The 21,446-nt window shown below is 42.4% G+C and overlaps 1 protein-coding gene across 1 annotated transcript in view; it reads right to left on the bottom strand.

Moving 5' to 3' along the window:
• The window catches only part of LOC138946976 (serine/threonine-protein kinase DCLK3-like), a 105,485-nt gene that overhangs the window by 44,027 nt on the left and 40,012 nt on the right, over positions 1 to 21,446 (bottom strand). Inside the window, exons 5-8 of the mRNA XM_070318400.1 lie at positions 17,273 to 17,419; positions 16,728 to 16,860; positions 16,117 to 16,284; positions 14,092 to 15,634 (exon numbers count right to left, since the gene is read on the bottom strand). Of these exons, the coding sequence (XP_070174501.1) occupies positions 15,399 to 15,634; positions 16,117 to 16,284; positions 16,728 to 16,860; positions 17,273 to 17,419 (684 nt within the window). The 3' untranslated portion in view covers positions 14,092 to 15,398. The remainder of the gene's footprint in view (positions 1 to 14,091; positions 15,635 to 16,116; positions 16,285 to 16,727; positions 16,861 to 17,272; positions 17,420 to 21,446) is intronic.

The following is a 21,446-nucleotide window of genomic DNA, read 5'->3' as shown; positions in this document are numbered from 1 at the left end:
TTTCATTTGCATTGCCCTTTTCCTGTCCCCTGTTTAGGCAAAAAAAAAAAAAAAAAAAAATAGGTGTGGTTACGGTAACATAGCCAAAAAAAAATAGGGTAGGAAGGTAGGCAATCACTTTTTTTTTTTAAACTTTTTTTTCTAATGCCTACAAATTAAACCTACTTGACAGGGAAATAAGTGTACGACTCGGGCGCTTTCGCTTTCATTGCGTTTTCTGCACTCGTTTTCTTGTGTGTTTTTTTTTGTTGTTGACAAATGTAATAACAAGTTATAGGGTCGGCCCCTAAGAATAGGGTAGGTCGGGTTACCGTAACCACACTTTTTTTTTTTTTTAGGCCTTAGTGTGTGTGTGCGTGTATGTGGGACAGGGAGAGAGAGAGAGAGAGAGAGAGAGAGAGAGGGGGTGGGGGGGGATAAACATTACAGACAGACGGATAGACTGTCACAGCTTTCAGTTTTCGCCTCATTTCTGTTAACTTGAAGTTGTATGACCTGTTCCTGACTCTGTGGCATGAATGTCAAAATGCAAGTCACTAGAGTCATTGTGTGCGGAAAAAATCTTTGCAATTTGACTCGAAACTCAGTCGGCCGTTGCCGCTGACACCGTACACTCAGTGAGTGAGTGAACACGGCAGATAGAAACCTGGACATGGCAATAATAAACTTAGGGGGGGGGGGGGGGGGTATTGAAGCGGCAAAATGATGGGACATAGCAAACCTGTATTAGTCATGTACGGCGAAACGAAACGACACTCAGGTGGCAATAGGGAGATTTAATAAACGAAACGTCGGGACGTTTCGTTTTGAAGTTGTGGTAAACGTCATCATTTCGGGGGTCTCTCGCTGGAAAGGTGAAGGTCAACTGAAACGGAACGTGGAACGTCAAAACGCAGTCACGTTTTCCACCCCCAAAAAACGAACAATATTTCGTCAACTTTTGTGAGTATTTTTGCACACTAACAGTTTTATTTGTTGGCCATGATATGCATTGCTAGATTCATCAACCCTTTCACAGTCTTTCAGCGCTGAGAATGTGTTCATTGGAGGTAGACAACTGTTGTGAACTGAAATATTTTGAAGGGTGCTGATCCTGGTACATTTATCCAACTTCATGGTGAAGAAAGCAAATGGCGAAGCAGAAGTAGGTCATCGCATCGAATTTTTATTCTGGCTTCGTATGTGATTTTGTATAAACAAAGTCTGTGTGATTTATTTGGACTGAAAATAATCAAAGTATGCCCGATTCTGGACCACCTCCTAGGGGTTTTTTTTCCATTCTGATCGAGGACAGACGTGATAATTTCACTTGAAGATTTATCGCCCTTCCTTCATTCCGAAACGAAACGTGAATACATCTAAATCTTGTCTGCGGCCTATGCCGTCTCGTTTCACGTTCCGTTTCGCGGGGTGACTCATTCACCAAACAAAACGAGCTGCAAAACGAAACGTGCTGTCCTTTGAATCTCCCTAGTGACTGACACAGGCCATAGTCGATAGGATTAATTTTCTCCCGCATATTTAAGTAGTCATTGGCGTTACCATGAAAAAAAGCAACAAAGAAACAAGTCGCGTAAGGCGAAAATACAACATTTAGTCAAGTAGCTGTTGAACTCACAGAATGAAACTCAACGCAACGCAACGCAGCAAGATCGTATACTCGTAGCATCGTCACTCCACCGCCCGTGGCAAAGGCAGGACAAGAAGAGCGGGGTATTCGTTGCGCTGAGAAGGATAGCACGCTTTTCTGTACCTCTCTTCGTTTTAACTTTCTAAGCGTGTTTTTATCCAAATATCATATCTATATGTTTTTGGAATCAGGAACCGACAAGGAATAAGATGAAAGTGTTTTTAAATTGATTTCGAAAAAAAATTTTGATAATAAATTTTATATATTTAATTTTCAGAGCTTGTTGTTAATCCAAATATAACATATTTATATGTTTTTGGAATCAGCAAATGATGGAGAATAAGATGAACGTAAATTTGGATCGTTTTATAAAAAAAATATTTTTTTTACAATTTTCAGATTTTTAATGACCAAAGTCATTACTTAATTTTTAAGCCACCAAGCTGAAATGCAATACCGAAGTCCGGGCTTCGTCGAACATTACTTGACCAAAATTTCAACCAATTTGGTTGAAAAATGAGGGCGTGACAGTGCCGCCTCAACTTTTACGAAAAGCCGGATATGACGTCATCAAAGACATTTATCAACAAAATGAAAAAACACGTTCGGGGATATCATACCCAGGAACTCTCATGTCAAATTTCATAAAGATCTGTCTAGTAATTTAGTCTGAATCGCTCTACACGCACGCACACACGCACACACGCACACACGCACACACATACACCACGACCCTCGTTTCGATTCCCCCTCGATGTTAAAACATTTAGTCAAAACTTGACTAAATGTAAAAAAAAGAAAGAAGAAAGAAAGAAAAAACAACCGCAAGATATTCCGAAACCACGGCAAACTTTTCGGCGATTTGAAAGTGTCGGCGTTATGGCGATCTCAAAATGACGACATCACTTGACCTGCGGCAGAGATTGGAGGACAGTGATATGATATATTAATCTATGTCAGCTTCTGATAAACACGGTACCGGGCTGTGTCTATTGTAAATGAACGATGCGCAACCAAGTGTGAAACACTGCACAGTCCCACATAGACACTGCCGAGACACTGACAGACATTGACACGCACCACAGAGATATATACATCTCTGTGGCACGCACGCCGCACACACCGGCACCGGCACACACATATACGCGGCACGCACGCACTGACGCACGCACGGGCAAACACTGACACATTTTGTTAGGATGAGTGAACAGATAGATTCGACGACGAGAGAGAGAGAGAGAGATTGGATTGGATTGTTTACTCATTTAGGCCATAGCCCCTTATGAGGGGGGTGAACATATATACAACTAGAGGAATACCCGCTTCGCCGGGTAGCCGGCTTCGCCGGGATGAAATACTTAGAGCCGTACGCCGGCTTTGCCGGGTCCGAACAATGGACCCGCCAAGCTTAGGTCCCTCCCAGATTCGTGGAATGGGAACAGCACGAAAATGATTCAGTGGCCATAATGCCATTCCTGACCATATCGAGTCCCATCCTTGTCGACGAATGTTACCGTGTTAATCACCTTTGGAGGCGAACTCCACTCAAACAGGATTGAGCAATTTAGAGCTTATCTCTAAGCCCTTTTGATCTGTTATGGCTTCTCAAAGGAAGGCCTGTACATACAAATACACAAAAGCCGCCAGACCACATCACAAACAGAACTGAACAATCCACAGGTGTTGCCCACATAGAGAGAGACACACACACACACACACACACACACAAACACAGAGAAGCCGTATATATAGAGAGATAGATGACAGTGTATTTTTCGCGTGGCTATAAATTGATTCGACCTTTGCACTTTTACAGTGAGGATAATTTACGGGTCCAATTTACGTTCTGGACACTGCGGTGACCTTCTAAAAATAGTAACAGAACGCCGGGAATATCCGAAGATGCCCCACTCATACTATAGTGCACCATACGAAGGAAGGGAGGTAAACGCTGAAAACCTGGAGAAGATAAGGAAGAGTTACTTATAATGGTGAAATGAACACAAAAACCAAAATCGGTTCAGCGCTGCGCGCTGAGAGCACGTGTTGAAATATCTCATCGATGATATTGTGTCCGGGGTGTAGCTGAATACGGTGTCCAAATTTGAAAAAGATCCACCGAGAACTTTGGCGTTGTGATGTGGTGTAGCGGCTTTGGTGTGTCGGTATGGGGGCCCGGGTAGCTGAGGTGGAACCAAAATCGGTTCAGCGCTGCGCGCTGAGAGCACGTGTTGAAATATCGACCAGGTTGTGTCCTGTCCCGGGTCTACCTGAATATGCCCACCAAATTTGAAGCAGATCCATCGAGAACTTTGGCCGTGCATCGCGAACTCACACACAGACACACACACAGACACAAGTCGTATATATATATAGATGACATTATGACATTTGCACACAAATCAAATGAAATAATCATACACGAACTAAGACATTACATTTCAAATCAAATATACCGTAGGCTTACATGAACCAGGGACCTATATTAGAGGTCTATGCATGAACTAAGACATAACAACACTACGTAGCGGCGAAATGCTTTGTGACATCAACTGACAACTTTCGAACAATACCTTCATTCACAGATGCCATAAGCATAGAAAACTTGTGTAAACTTGGGTTTCTATAAAACTTAGCAGGAATAAACTGGCATCGCAAATCACGAAGTGCGGGGCAACAAAGCACAAAACTGATGAAACTCATCTTCCTTACTTTCGGCCCTGCACAATGGGCATAACAACATATCCGCATCGTATCTCTTATTTCAATTAACGTGCACAAATAGTTCTGTTATTCCACCTCGGAATCTTGCCATAATAATTTTCAAATGCCTATCCATGTTCAATAATAAATAAGGTTTTACTTCGTGCACAGTGCAAAATGTCCTATATAACGCAAATCTATCACTGTTCTGAACATGAGAATTCCATTCCTGCCATCTACAATCAATCAATCTTTCTCTGAAATCTTTCAAAAAACAGTTCTCATCTTGCACTCCTTGATTCATCCATACAAACCCAAAACCATTCTGACATAATTTACAACGTACACTAGACACCTTGTTTCTTTTACCTCTTTCATCCAGTTCACGCAACATTTTATAGGCTTTATGTGGCAATCTATTTACGTCCATTCTTAACAACTTCAACCAATATTTAACACAACGAGAGAGAGAGAGAAAGAGAGAGAGAGCGCGCGCGGGAGACTTATTCAAGGGAGATAACCACGTTAGATGAAAACATTTAAAATTAGCACGAGTCGTGTCCCATTTTCAATCAATCTGTTTCTTTTTTTCACCACGCGTTAAATGCATCTTCTCCGAGGCTATAATATTGATTTAAACAATGGGCTTACAGAAGTGCCAATCCCTCTGTATTGATTACAGCTGTCAGTAGTTTTGGTAAAATCTCAGAATTTTCAAAATGCATCTAACCAATCATAGAAGAACAGTCACAAATGTTGCTTCTTACTTGATACTACTCACTTTTCTTCTGATAGGCCTGTGCTGCTTCAAGTTATGCGTTTGCCTAAATATGGTCAAGCAGTTTTTAATTTGCTTGTTTAGCATTGTCTAGCAAAACATAAGTAGCGCTTATTCACTGATGATTTCACATTAAACTATCTCGACTGAACAAACAGCTCTCGCAGCTTCATTGCTTGCTGAATAATTGAAGGAATTTTGATTGGCGATGTGTATTTGAGCGCGCGTGTGCAGTGTGTGTGTATGTGTGTGTGTGTGTGTGTGTTTGTGCGTGTGTGTGTGCGTGCTCGCGTCATGTGTGTGTGTATGTGTGTGTGTGTGGTGTGTCAGTTCAAGTTGTGTGTGTGTGTGTGTGTGTGCGCAAGATGCGGAGGCATGTGTGCCTGCATGTGCCATGCATGTGTGCGTGTGTGCTGGCATGGCGTCAATCAAAATTCCGTATAATTTGTTCGCGGCAACCGTAAAGTGATCCTCTATAATGAATATAGTTGGTATAGTCTGGCCGAGGGGTAGGTGGTGGAATTATTTTTCAATATTAAAAACAAAATCTAAGCAACATGTATACAGTGCTTAAGGAGAACAGTTGTTTAGGACGATTAGTACAAGTTATCTTTTGTGAAAATGACTTGTTTCCAGTTCTCCCAGTTTGATCTTTGTACATGTAACATTTCACATATCAAAACTGGCTGAGAAAAAAAAAAGTCAAATGTACCTGATAAGGCCCCCCAAAAAAAAGAGGTCTGTTTACGGTAACATAGGGTGAAAAAATAGGGTCGGAAGGTCGGCTTTTTTTTTTTTCTCCCCTCTCTACGATGTTTCACAGTTCATTTCTTCTCATCAATCCCTGTTTTTGCCCAACATAACTATAAACAGTACTTTGAGCTTACCTCCCTTCTGTCGTCTGCTGTTTGAGCGCAAACAGCTCTATTTTGGATGCGTTTTTTTTTCTTTTTTTCAGACGATCCAAAAAAAAGATTAGGGTCGGGCCTAAAAACTAGGGTCGGTCGGGTTACCGTAAACAGACCTATTTTTTTTTGTTGCCTAAGAGCCCCATGCTCAACGTCACATTTCAATATAATTATGAACTCTCGTTTATTTAAAAAAACTGTCACGCTCATAGGAAAGAAACAGACCAAGGAATGCAGTGAAACTGAACTTTACAGGTGTCAGAATTTACCTATTTTGGGTTGTATCACTAACATATTTACCAGGGTAGAGCAAAAACGATTACGAATAGCACGTAACCCTACAAAAGAAATAACCCTGAATACAAAAAACAACACCGACCGTCCAATAAAGAAGGATAAGACTACTAGCTACTGTAACATGCAAGAGTCTTGCCCTATATTCAGCTTTCTTGAAACCCTTGACTCGTAGATTACAGGCACAAACTACACGCACACACACACGCACTGACACACACACATCGCATACATACATCACAGAACGACATACACACCGACACACACATACATGCACACATCCACAAACCCACAAAATGTACATGATTTGCATTCCCATCTACATTTATACCCACACACACACACACAAACACACACACACACACACAAACACAAACACACAGAGATGTAGGAATAATCAATTATTTTGATGAAAATGTCATTGTCTTTATTTATGTACTTTTTTCACAACAAATGACAAAGTCATCAAGTTGGTTTCTAGCCCCTACACAGTAAACAATACTTGTATGACTTCATTTAGATCAGGTCAAACAACTTCTTATAAGAATAGAGAAAATGAGTGAGAAATACTTGGTGGGAAAAATAAATGGCAAATTTCCTTTTTGATGAAATCAATCAGGATAAATACAAATGTATAAATTTTTCTCCATCATGGACGGATCAAATATTCAGGTAGACACACACAAAGAGAGAGAGAGAGAGAGAGAGAGAGAGGGGGGGAGGAACACAGTTTCATGAAAAAAACACTGAATGTTTACTCAGAGCAAGTTATTTCCCTTGATTCACTAGTATTACCAAAATGTAGCTTATCTCTTCAGTTTCGGTCTTGTGTGCTGACTGCTCTGAACCACAGAATGCAGCAAAAGGCAGGAAATATATATCAGGAACATTTGCAATCAAAATTCAGCCCATACTTTGGTTACATAATCATTAGTCTTTTCTTCGTGTGGAAGGAACAAAGCCAAAGATATAAAATACCCTACACTTTCACAAACCCAAAACAAACCTTGCAGGCAAAAGCAGAGACTAGAAAAAGGAGTGAACATACTGATAAACAGAAGAACAATAGAACAATGTATGCAGTAATAATTAATAAGCAGTAACATTCTGGAAAATAAGGGAGTGCAGGTTTCTTATAACCGAAAACAACAAGTGCATTATTTCTAACTAGCAGTCACTCTGATAATATTCTTTATATCTGCAAAAATATCTGACACTATGCCCTGGAAGACTATCACACTTGCACCATAGACAATTTACAGTTACTGAGTTATATAGGGACAGAATGACATATCTACATTGTGTACAGTAATCAGTGGTAATTTACTTTCTTTACTTTATTTGGTGTTTAATGTCGTTTTCAACCACGAAGGTTATATCGCGACGGGGAAAGGGGGGAAGATGGGATAGAGCCACTTGTTAATTGTTTCTTGTTCACAAAAGCACTAATCAAAAAATTGCTCCAGGGGCTTGCAACGTAGTACAATATATTACCTTACTGGGAGAATGCAAGTTTCCAGTACAAAAGACTTAACATTCCTTACATACTGCTTGACTAAAATCTTTACAAAAATGGACTATATTCTACACAAGAAACACTTAACAAGGGTAAAAGGAGAAACAGAATCCGTTAGTCGCCTCTTACGACATGCTAGGGAGCATCGGGTAAATTCTTTCTTGTCCCAACCAATATGGGCTTCACATATACTTGTACAACAAGAAGTTACAGATGCATATCAAGCATCATGGTCATATTTACAACAGCAAAAATGAAATAACATAAAATCGGAGAGGATAAAATACAGATTTTTAGCAGTTTGTACCATTATCACAATTGCAATTGTTATCACAAGTTCAAATATGTATACACATATATTATTCACAGTGACAAAATACCATCCACGTATTATACACTCTTTGGAACATTAGACATGTTATCAGTCAAATTCTTATGCACAAAAACTCCCGCTAATTTAAAAAAAAAAATCCCGGCCCAATTTTAGAAACTTGAAAAGTGCACAAAATGTGTGGCACATGTACTTAATAACAACACACATAAAACTTGTCTCATTGCTACGCACATACAAAATATCTTATCCTTACCCATGTTAAACAAGTCTCATTATTTCAGACACATACAAAATGTGTCTCTTTATCTCACAGATACACACAAAACAATTGTTTCATTATGTTAGACAGGTATATAGAGCTAGACTGCATCCCTGTGAATCACATAAACATGATGTGCTTTTGAGGATATGAAGCACACAGTTTGAAACAAAAAGACGGTCAAAACAAAACAAATCAAAAGTATAAAATGCCAAAAAATTTGATGTACAAAATATACCAGAATTAAGGTTGCAAAAGTGAATATAATAGGATGCAACGCATACATCCATCGATACACATAGAAGCAAGTCGTGCTTTTAAGGTAAGCAGCAGCCAAACCAGACCTGGCATCAAACCAGAAACGAAAGACTTTCAGGCAGGTTCTCTCAACTCCCAACAAACAATCCTACTTTTAAGTGTGTGAAAACAAGCAGAATGCCACAGAGACATTTTCAACCATAACAACTTGTACAGTTGATACCCTAGTGCCTCATGCTTAACTCAATGTACAGTTGATACCCTAATGCCTCATGCTTAACTCAATGTACAGTTGATACCCTAGTGCCTCATGCTTAACTCAATGTACAACAGTGGAACCCCTTGTTTAAGACCCCCCAGTTTAAGACTTCCTCCCTTTTTAGACCCGGCAGATTTTCTCTTCATAACTGCTGTAAATTTACCCCTATTTTAAGACTTTTATGTTTAAGACCTGATTTTCTCAGATTTTTTCGGTCTTTTTGTTTGTTTGCTCGTTCATGGGCTGAAACTCCCACGGCTTTTACGTGTATGACCGTTTTTACCCCGCCATTTAGGCAGCCATACGCCGCTTTCGGAGGAAGCATGCTGGGTATTTTCGTGTTTCTATAACCCACCAAACTCTGACATGGATTACAGGATCTTTTTCGTGCGCACTTGGTCTTGTGCTTGCGTGTACACACGGGGGTGTTCGGACACCGAGGAGAGTCTGCACACAAAGTTGACTCTGAGAAATAAATCTCTCGCCGAACGTGGGGACGAACTCACGCTGATAGCGGCCAACTGGATACAAATCCAGCGCGCTACCGACTGAGCTACATCCCCGCCCTTTTTAGGTCTTAAAAGGGGGGGTTCCACTGTACCATATTTAGTACTCACATGTGGCGCCTGTGAATGATTTTCAGTTAATTGATTCCAAAATGCAACTGTTAGGAGAGATTTCGGCAGCCTTAAATTCTAGTTGCCAAATGTGTCCAAAAGCAGTGGTCTAACTGTAATATAGTACAGTGGAACCCCCCTTTTAAGATCCCCCGGGCGGGGATGTAGCTCAGTCGGTAGCGCGCTGGATTTGTATCCAGTTGGCCGCTGTCAGCGTGAGTTCGTCCCCACGTTCGGCGAGAGATTTATTTCTCAGAGTCAACTTTGTGTGCAGACTCTCCTCGGTGTCCAAATACCCCCGTGTGTACACGCAAGCACAAGACCAAGTGCGCACGAAAAAGATCCTGTAATCCATGTCAGAGTTCGGTGGGTTATAGAAACACGAAAATACCCAGCATGCTTCCTCCGAAAACGGCGTATGGCTGCCTAAACGGCGGGGTAAAAAACGGTTATACACGTAAAATTCCACTCGTGCAAAAAAAACATGAGTGTACGTGGGAGTTTCAGCCCACGAACGCAGAAGAAGAAGAAGAAGAAGAAGAAGAAGAAGATCCCTCAATTTATGATTTCCTCCTTTTAAAGACCTTGCTTTTTTACATTTTGTGTTCATAACCTCTGTAACTTTACCTCCAATGTAAGACTCTCTCCTTTTTAAGACCTGGTTTTCTCAGATTTGTGGAGGGGGTGTTCCACTGGACCTTAGTTTGGCACAGAGCTGTGTAATACAGAGCCCAGTACAAACAGCAACTTCAATACCACTTCTACCATCAATGTCGTTCACATTCTGCATGCTACCAACAAGCGGATGTTTCGTGTCTTGTCATAGGTGTCAACCTATCATTGGTGTTGCCCTTATATGAGGCCTTCCAAAACCGTATTAGACAGCTCAAGACCTTATAAAATTGTATTGTGCCCACGTGTTGAAAAATGGCTCTTCAGGTCGTAAAATCCAGAGGCACGCACTTTCACATGTTTCCTGCATGGGACACAAAACGAGTAGTCTGGGCCTTCTGATGAAGATTTAATCCATCCAGCGTATGCACCATTGTTAAAAATTGGGCTCTCCCACTCTTTAAGATGTCGTCCGGATCCACTTTGCGATGTAGTTTTCAGCTTTTTAGCTGGAGGATAACTTTGCGATGCCATGCTTGTTGATCGACGCTTGATAGAATGTACCGGAAACCGGAAGTGATTTATAGGAAGTCAAGTGGAAAAAGAGTCTGAGTATGCGCAATGACAACGTTTGAGAGTCGTCTGCATGAAAGCGTCGATCGTTGTCTCTCAATCTCCATTGTTATCATTCATTTTAACTTTGCTGTAATTTTTTCTTTTCGCCGTATATTCTTCTTTTGCCTGTATAGATTTTCCTATACACCGTATTGGGTAAAAAATGCATTTTTCCCGTACAGCAATACGGCCAAACCGTATAGGTTGACACCTATGTCTTGTTTTAAGGCCACATAAGAAATGGCCTCCATCTTTTTGTGGTACATGTTAACATAGTGGTACCTGTCATCACCCTTAGAAGTGAAATACCTGTTTTGTGTACGTTTACCATTAAGAACATTTTCAACAGAGCAATTCAGACACCTAATGTGTTGTCCTTGTGAGAGGTTAGCCTCACTTTCTACACATCTGTTATGCAAAGGTTTACACAAATAGGTTGAAAAGGCAGCCCCCCCCCCCCCCAAAAAAAAAAAAAATCATTTGTCTGAAGAAAACCCCTACTATATTGAGGCTGCATATGCTGTAACAGACAGCTCCTGATCCGATTCGGTGACAAGTTGTCGATCAAAATGTCAGTCTTGTTACACAGCGAAGAAAGGTCCTCAAAATATTTGAACGGTCCCATTTGAGGCTTACTTCTTCTTCTTCTGCGTTCATGGGCTGAAACTCCCACGTACACTTGTGTGTTTTGCACGGTGGGTTTTGGGGTGTATGACCGCTTTTACCCCGCCATTTAGGCAGCCATTATGTAACGCTGCTTTCGGGTGAAGTATGCTGGGTATTTTCGTGTTTCTATAACCCATCCAACTCTGATATGGATTACAGGATTACAGAGGCTTACAAATGTTGTCAGTATATGCCTAAAAGGTTGCATGTCACAACTGTAAAATAACATATTTGGTCAGTTCCTGAGTTTGTGCACAATGTCATGGTCACAACTGACTGCCCTTATATTTACAACAACCTTCCTGCTTACCACGGGCACGCACACTGAGCATAACCATCACACTTTATACAGATTGGAGTGCAGGTAACACAGCATTAATCCAATATATACATGTACGCTGTATGCCAATGATCATGAATATGTACAAGATGGAATGCCTGAAAAACAGATCACGTTACCATAGCGACACAAGCTACACCCATTATCACAGTCACGCAAATTAAGTGTCACTGACACTCAATATCACAGTTCCTCGGGTTAATTAACTCAGTTGGCGGGATTGACGAGCACTTGTAACAAACAAGCCAGTAACTCAAATAAAGTCATTGTAGCGGAGTACATTTCATTTCTCCATGATATGCACCTTAGATGTCCACATTCATGGAACATGCAAAAGGCAGGTCCAGGAGAGAAAATGAAAGATGGGATGAATTTGAGTGTGTGGAGGCGAGGTGTGCGTGTGCACACACTAGGGGGGGGGGGGGGGTGAGAGGGGTGCTTGGGGAAGAAGGGGGATACGAGAGTAGGGGAGGATTCATTTGATACCACAGTGATTAGAAGTATTCCCATTTCCTCAAATATCACTTAATACAAAGTGCAACTCTAGATCTCTCTCTCTCTCTCTCACACACACACACACACACACACACACACACACACCTCTCTCTCACACACACATATACACACACACACACACACACACACACACCTCTCTCTCACACACACATATACACACACACACAAACACATGTACACACACACCTCTCTCTCTCACACACACATATATACACACACACAAACACACATACACACACACACACGCACACACACACCGATAACTACATGGGGAAAAGAGGCCTTCTGTCGCACACTCCAATGGCCACAATTAACTGAAGAATTTCATTGCACATTTGGAAACAACCCCCCTTCAGTTTCACAAAACATTCATCCTCTCTCTGTTCAGAAAAAAGGACCCCCCATCCTCCACAAATAAGAATGCCCTGGTGGTCTCAATTCCTTAAAAAAATGAGTTCACAACAATTTTCTACAAGAGCAAATCTCAAACTATTCTGCTACCTTGAAACTGTTTACAGCCTAGCCATTCAAATTTTTTTTTTTTTAATTTTTGCAAACCATTATGCAATCCCCAATAAATCTTTAAAAATAAAACACATAGAATGCACAAAAACAATTAAAACAACAAAACAATATCTTGACCATAGTACATTGGTATTTACATCGTGTATGTTTGAGAAAAGAATTAAATGCATGCAATATTTATATAACAGTACTGTACATTTGGTTGTGCCTTCCTGTTCTTTAAACAAAGAAACTGTTCGGACTGGAAATACAATCTTAAGCCAATGTAACCAAATGCATGAAGCACAAGAATAACCTTTTGAGGCAAAGCCAGTCTAACAGCTAGGGAAGTGATTTTGTGAGGTACCTTAATTGCCCGACAAAAACTGCTATGGTTCCCTAGGGCATACAAGGTGAAAACAGTAGCCAGATCACATCACAGTCGCTCCACAAAAACTGCTATGGTTCCCTAGGGCATACAAGGTGAAAACAGTAGCCAGACCACATCACAGTCGCTCCACATTTAACGGGTGTACCATTTTCTGATGTACCAAAAACGCCGAGCTACATGTACTATAAAATGGCTCAAGCTTTGAAAGATAACTGCCCGTGGCAAAGGGGGACTACTGCGTCACCCTGTCACACCAAGAACACCCGGGCCTAAGTGCACGAGAAAGTTACCAACCGGGTGGGAGCCAGCCGCGGTGTTGGATTGAGATTTGTGGTGATTTCAACGAATCAGACCCCGCGGTTTGTTCTCTCCTGTTTGGGTGACACCCACTTTCGGTTCGTGCATCTCGGCCCAGCATGCTGAATAGTCAGTCATGTTTGGAAGGGTCATCACTGACAAACTATGGTGCAATAGCTGTTTCATGTTGTTCCACATTATTTAGCAAAGACACGTATTACGTTATGAAGAGCAAGGTCCTGTTCAAAGGCTGGTTGTATACATGCAACCACTGAAGGCAATGAATCCAAACCGAGGTCTGGTTCATTATATCTCAGAGACTCCTAAATCTTTTCCACTTGTCCTACTTGAAAAACATATCCACATCAAAATCAGTGGTTCAAGCGTTCCACAGAAAAGAATCTGAATACAAAACACAAACCTGAGTCATGTCCACAGAATGACATGTACAAAGAATGGCTGAAACTGTCAAGTTGATTTAACTGATTTCTTCAACAACTGACCAAGTGAACGGATAATTTTTTTAGCTGAAAAACAAGTCAAGAATCGTAATCAGAAATTTCAAGTATTTCATCGATAAAAGCATCAAAATACCTTAAAGGCATATGTACTCGATGACTATACACGCTAATTGCTTTACCAACAGCTGGAGACATGCTAAATTAAGTTCCCTGCAAAATATTGTGGTCTAGGACCCCTTCAATGTTGAGATATGTTAATTTTCATTTTGATCTGGATCGTCCTATTTATAGATTTGGCAACACATGTAACGTTGATGCAAGGGAGCTAACACCGCGGCTTTGTTGACATCCTCACTTTTTCAGAGGCGAGAACAAGCTGTAATGCATGTATTATGGTCCGCGCATGGTGACATATCGTCATTATATGGTCTTATGGTGCGTTTGACATCGATTATGGGCAAACTACACTTTGTAAACACGGGAGCGCGTACATATGCCTTTAAGGAAATCAGCAACCACTCGATGCTTCATTACACTGCTTTTTGCTGACAAACAACACATAATGACCATGTTTCAGACTTGGTGTAAGCAGTTTCTGTGAGAGCAAGGTTGCATGTGTCCTCGCAAACAATGGTGCGTTCAACAATGGCTAGTGCAATCACGGCCACACTTGAAGCCGCTCTCCACTAGTTGCTGTGTTTCACGATACAGAGGTCTGCAGGGGCGGGGATATAGCTCAGTTGGTAGCGCGCTGGATTTGTATTCAGTTGGCCGCTGTCAGCGTGAGTTCGATCCCAGGTTCGGCGGAAATTTATTTCAGAGTCAACTTTGTGTGCAGACTCTCTTCGGTGTCCGAACCCTCCCCCCGTGTACACTACATTGGGTGTGCACGTTAAAGATCCCACGATTGACAAAAGGGTCTTTCCTGGCAAAATTGCTTAGGCACAGTTAATAATTGTCTACCTATACCCGTGTGACTTGGAATAATAGGCCGTGAAAGGTAAATATGCGCCGAAATGGCTGCAATCTACTGGCCGTATAAAATTTCATCTCACACGGCATCACTGCAGAGCGCCTAGAACTGTACCCACGGAATATGCGCGATATAAGCGTCATTGATTGATTGATTGAGGTAGCCAAGACATGTATGTGTGTGGATTTTGTCGTCATCTGTACACTTTGCAGAGGCTTGGCCCAGACACACACAACATGGAGATCCTGGCAAACGTGTGACTAAAAGATGAATTTGGTGACTCTACACTGTACACGTAGATATTCCCAAACGCACTTTCTGGACCTATCTATTATGCCTGGTACCAAGGACATTATCTGCAAGTGTCCCTGACATCTCAAGGTCACCTCAAGGACGACCTTTTACACACTGTCCTCCGAAATAAATGCACCAGCTGTGTAAACATTCACTCCTACAGACGGGGTATCTCATTCTTCTTGTCTCTTCTTGTCTTTCAACTTCTGGTAGCTGTCGTAGTTGACCTTGGCCTGCTCCTGAAGGTCCTGCTTGATCTCCTTGCAGTAGGCGTTGATATTGGCGATTCCCGGCAACGGCTGCATGGTGTTGCCGCCGGTAACGATCCACGGGTGACTGAGCACGTCAACGGCAGTGTAGCGCTGAGCCTTGTTCACAACCAGCAGGCGGCGAATCAGGTCTTTAGCAGCTGCAAAATCACAAACACATCAAATTTATCGTCACTCTTTGTTGTTAAATTTAAAGTTAGAACAGCTACGTCAGCAGCCATTGAATCAAGTGTTTAGCGGCTGGAAAATCACAAACACATCATAGTTTATATCGTCATTCTTTGTTACGTTAAAAGTCAAGAACAGCAACATTAGCAGCTGCAGAATCACAATCATCTTTCTCGCTGAAGCATGTTTCCTTGGCTGAATGCCGTTCACGAATTCAGGATTTCCAAAAGTTTCTCCTGTCGCACTGCCATTTTGAAAGGGGAAGTAATGCATGGGTAATTCAAATCGTTTAACTGCAGTCACGCACTTCGTGCAAGATTGACCGGTATCGTACTTTTCTACAGGGAATCCGCCCATGTGTATTCCCTGTACACAGGGAAAACGCCTACAGGAAATACACCTACTGGGAATACACCCACTTTTGGTCGACATAGACGCTTTCAGTGTTACTTACTGTCAGAGACGTTGTCCCAGTAAGGGGAGAGAAACTCATACTCCCCAGCCTTGATGAACTCAAACAGCTCCGTCTGGTTGCGATCAGGACTGCGAAAGGGAGGGAATCCACACAGCAGGATGTAGGTTATCACCCCTACCGCCCACATGTCCACCTCCAGACCGTACCCTGAAACATGACAAGACGGTTGTGAGGAACGAATGACAGAATAAAAATAAAAATAAAACAAAAACCCACATGTATGTCCTAAGAAAAGACCACCTAACTGCCACCACCTCCACCCTTGTCTCGATTCCCAGTCTATCTGAAAACATTTTGTCAAAACTTGACTAAACGTAAAAAGAATATTGTTAAATTAAGGCATTGTAATCAAAATAGCAGTGACATTGAAATCTGATTATATGTAGATGTTCTAGAAAAAAGGAAAGAACAAAAACACAAACACATACACACGCACAATCATATATGCCTAACACAGACACAGACACTAAGACACAGACAGACAGAGATGTAAGAGATACAGACATACAGACAGACAGACACAGACACACACTAGGCTGGAAAACACACACACACACACACACACACACACACACACAGAAAGCAGTTACCGATTTCAGTGAGGATTTCTGGCGCCACGTAGGTGGGTGTTCCACAGACTGTGTAGATGGGTTCCTTGACCTCCATGGCCAGACCAAAGTCTGCCAGCTTCAGTGTGATGGTGCCGTCCTTGTTACGGTGAACCTGCACTCACACCGGGACTTCTCTTCATTACCACTATCTAGTGGATAAATAATAAAAACCAAAACACATGCACATACATTTTCACTCACACGCGCACTCGGGCACACACTCACACACACACACACACACTCATGCATGCATACACATATGCATGAACACACACACACACACACACACACACACACACACACACACACGCACACACACACACACACACACTCATGCTTGCATGCACATATGCTAGCTGGTAACACACACACATCACACACACACTCGCACGCAGGCACACACCCATGCACACACACACACACACACACACACACACACACACATAAACATAACACACACCAAACACACACACTGACACACAACACTGATGCGTCATCACTCTAAATGCTATGCTGAATCTGACCAGTAAGTTTTCAGGCTTGAGGTCTCGATGTATGATGGATCGTGAGTGGAGGTAGTAGAGAGCGTTGCCCAAATCTTTCACCATGTGCGCCGCGTCCACTTCACCAAACTTCACGCTCTGAGTGATGGCGTCAAACAAATCACCACCCTGAAAAATAGAACATGAACTTGAACGTCATATTCAATTTCAATTACACACCCTGAAAAATAAAACATGAACTTGAATGTTATATTCAATCACAAATCTTTTAACATGCGGACTTAACCGACTTTCCCAACTTCGAACCACACTTTTAGTAGCGATGTCAAAGAAAACACCACCATGCAAGCCAAATCATAAGCATAATGTTTGAAGGTTTAATCTTTTTTGACTGAAAGAATTGACTAGAGATGTTGAAGAAATGAGATCTGAGAGCACGGCCAGACCAGATATATTGTAGTCAAAACAAAGGCTGATGAGGTGAACAAAGCAAAACTGGGTGCCTCCCATTTAAGCCTGATATTAATTGGATGAAGTTGACTTCGTGAATTTTTGGTTAGACGGCTTTGCAAAGTCTTTGCGAGGCAACTTTGGGCTCAATTAAGGAAGGCCTTAACCATGGGGTCAGATTGGTTGAAATCGAGATTCGTTGTGATTCCAAACAGACCCCAGGTGGTGTGTGTGTGTGTGTGTGTGTGTGTGTGTGTGTGTGTGTGTGTGTGTGTGTGTGTGTGTGTGTATTACCATCACCCCATTTTCTTGTGGAGGATCAGATAAATAGGGGCCGGCTGCTGTAGAAATAATTATACTTCTCCACATCAGTTCATAAAAAAACTCTACAAGAAGAGAGCTTGAGAGAGCTCGAGAGCTCGAGAGCTCGAGAGCTCTCTCTCTCTCTCTCTCTCTCTCTCTCTCTCTCTCTCTCTCTCTCTCTCTCTCTCTCTCTCTCTCTCGAGAGAGAGAGAGAGAGAGAGAGAACTTAAACTCACACTAACTCTGTGCCATCACACACACAGACACACACACAGACACACACACACACAAAGCAACACAAACAAAAAACGTCACAGCAATACAAGAACGACAAATCTGTCAAGACTTGACACACCACTCCTAGTACAAACACCCCACACCCCCCCCCCCCCCTCCAACTCAGGCCCGCTCTAAAGTGTTCCAAGATAACAGCAAGAGCCAGCAAACGTTTCTCCTTTACCAGTGTGAAGGCTGACATGAACAGAGGGCGATAAATCAGCACGCAGCGAAATAGAACTGTGATCAATCAGTATGCTGTGCCCGTTCAGTCCCAAATCTGAAGGAAAACACAATGCAATGTCTTTTCCTGCCCACTTTATGGCCTGTTCACACACACACACACACACACACACACACAGAGGACTTCAGGGGCGGGGACGTAGCTCAGTTGGTAGCGCGCTGGCTGTGCAGTAGCCAGTTGGTCGCTATCAGCGTGGGTTCGATCCCCACGTTCGGCGAGAGATTTATTTCTCGGAGTCAACTTTGTGCAGACTCTTTCGGTGTCTGAACACCCCCGTGTGCACACATGCGCACGAAAAAGATCCCACGTTCACAGCGAAAGTCTCAGGGCTTGGAAAACACGAAGACACGCATGCATCATCTCTCGTCTCTGATTATCATGATCGAGACGAGACAAACCCAATGCTGGTGTGTCGAAGAAGACAGCCACAGCAGGCTTGTTCGAATCAAAGTATCACACCATATCTTCAGCGTATTACCAATACCTGTCCCAATATAGACCAGTTGGTCTAAAAGGACGTTAAACCCTAATAGTCAGTCAGGACTTCAGTGGACTTCTTGGCACAGCCGTTTGTTGATGTCAATTAAGATCAATCAGCCATAGCCGGCCTTATACATGTAGACATTAATTAGCAATACAGTGAGAACGTTCTCCTTTCATGTTTCAATACACTGAGTGGACCTTCACAAAATCTGAGAAAATCAGGTCTGAAAAAGGAGGCAGTCTTAACATGGGGGTAAATTTACAAAGGTTATGTTCTTATAAACAGAACATCTAAAAAATCATGGTCTGAAAAAGGGGAAGTCGGAAAGAGAGAATGCTTTATGTCCTACAGGGTAAATATTTCGCCTCTTAAGGACAAGAGGTGGGTTATATGATTCGAGTTTTACGCCCTCACGGCATGTTTAGGTGGTAAACTGTATCAGCAATCTGCACTTATGGCAGAATGACAAAGATCTTTTACGTGCCACTGTGGTGACACAGGGGTGGGACATGGCTTCCGTCTCTAGGTCTGCACATAAAGTTGACCCGTGTCCGTCCCGGCCCGAATTCGAACCTGCGACCTTCCGATCACAAGTCTGGTGCTACGCAGGCCCCCAAGGGGAAGTCTTAAAGTGGGGGGTCTTAAAGTGGGGGGTCTTAAAGTGGGGGGTCTTAAAGTGGGGGGTCTTAAAGTGGGGGGTCTTAAAGTGGGGGGTCTTAAAGTGGGGGGTCTTAAGAGGAGGGGTCCACTGCAACATTATATGAAGTCTTATATATCGCGCGCGTATCTCCAGACTCAGACTCAAGGCGCAGGGATCTATTTATGCCGTGTGATATGACATTTTTTACACAATACATCACGCATTCACATCGACCAGCAGATCGCAGCCATTTCGGTGCATATCCTACTTTTCACGGCCTATTATTCCAAGTCACACGGGTATTTTGGTGGACATTTTTTATCTATGCCTATACAATTTTGCCAGGAAAGACCCTTTTGTCAATCGTGGGATCTTTAACGTGCACACCCCAATGTAGTGTACACGAAGGGACCTCGGTTTTTCGTCTCATCCGAAAGACTAGCACTTGAACCCACCACCTAGGTTAGGAAAGGGGGGAGAAAATTGCTAACGCCCGGACCCAGGGTCGAACTCGCAACCTCTCGCTTCCGAGCGCAAGTGCGTTACCACTCGGCCACCCATTAGCAATGCAATGGGAATTACTTCAGTTACAAGTGAGCACTGTGAGTTCTTGTTAGAAATCTAGCAGTGTGCATGTGTTCAACGGGGTGGCCCGGGTGGTGGGTGTGGGGGGGGGGGGGGGCTGGTCCGGGTGGCTATACTTTCAGTAATTGCAAGCATTGAAGTGGGAAGTTCTCACATCTGTTGAATTTTCAGTTATTTGGAGTGACTTTAAATGTATGCACACATTATTGGTATTTAGTGTGAAATGGGGAAGTAAAAGATTCTCATGTCTGCATGATCACTGTAACAGCCATCTTGATCATCACAAATCTACACACAGAAAAGCAATACAATGCAGGAACACTATAGCTGTTCTACCTTGGCTGCATGATCACTGTAACAGCCATCTTGATCATCACAAATCTACACACAGAAAAGCAATACAATGCAGGAACACTATAGCTGTTCTACCTCGGCTGCATGATCACTGTAACAGCCATCTTGATCATCACAAATCTACACACAGAAAAGCAATACAATGCAGGAACACTATAGCTGTTCTACCTTGGCTGCATGATCACTGTAACAGCCATCTTGATCATCACAAATCTACACACAGAAAAGCAATACACTGCAGGAACACTATAGCTGTTCTACCTTGGCTGCATGATCACTGTAACAGCCATCTTGATCATCACAAATCTACACACAGAAAAGCAATACAATGCAGGAACACTATAGCTGTTCTACCTTGGCTGCATGATCACTGTAACAGCCATCTTGATCATCACAAATCTACACACAGAAAAGCAATACAATGCAGGAACACTATAGCTGTTCTACCTTGGCTGCATGATCACTGTAACAGCCATCTTGATCATCACAAATCTACACACAGAAAAGCAATACAATGCAGGAACACTATAGCTGTTCTACCTTGGCTGCATGATCACTGTAACAGCCATCTTGATCATCACAAATCTACACACAGAAAAGCAATACAATGCAGGAACACTATAGCTGTTCTACCTTGGCTGCATGATCACTGTAACAGCCATCTTGATCATCACAAATCTACACACAGAAAAGCAATACAATGCAGGAACACTATAGCTGTTCTACCTTGGCTGCATGATCACTGTAACAGCCATCTTGATCATCACAAATCTACACACAGAAAAGCAATACAATGCAGGAACACTATAGCTGTTCTACCTTGGCTGCATGATCACTGTAACAGCCATCTTGATCATCA

Source organism: Littorina saxatilis, linkage group LG14, assembly GCF_037325665.1.
Source record: "Littorina saxatilis isolate snail1 linkage group LG14, US_GU_Lsax_2.0, whole genome shotgun sequence".
NCBI classification, from domain to species: Eukaryota; Metazoa; Mollusca; class Gastropoda; order Littorinimorpha; family Littorinidae; genus Littorina; species Littorina saxatilis.
Note: the sequence above shows the minus strand (reverse complement) of the source record. Positions and strands in the feature narration are given on the sequence as shown.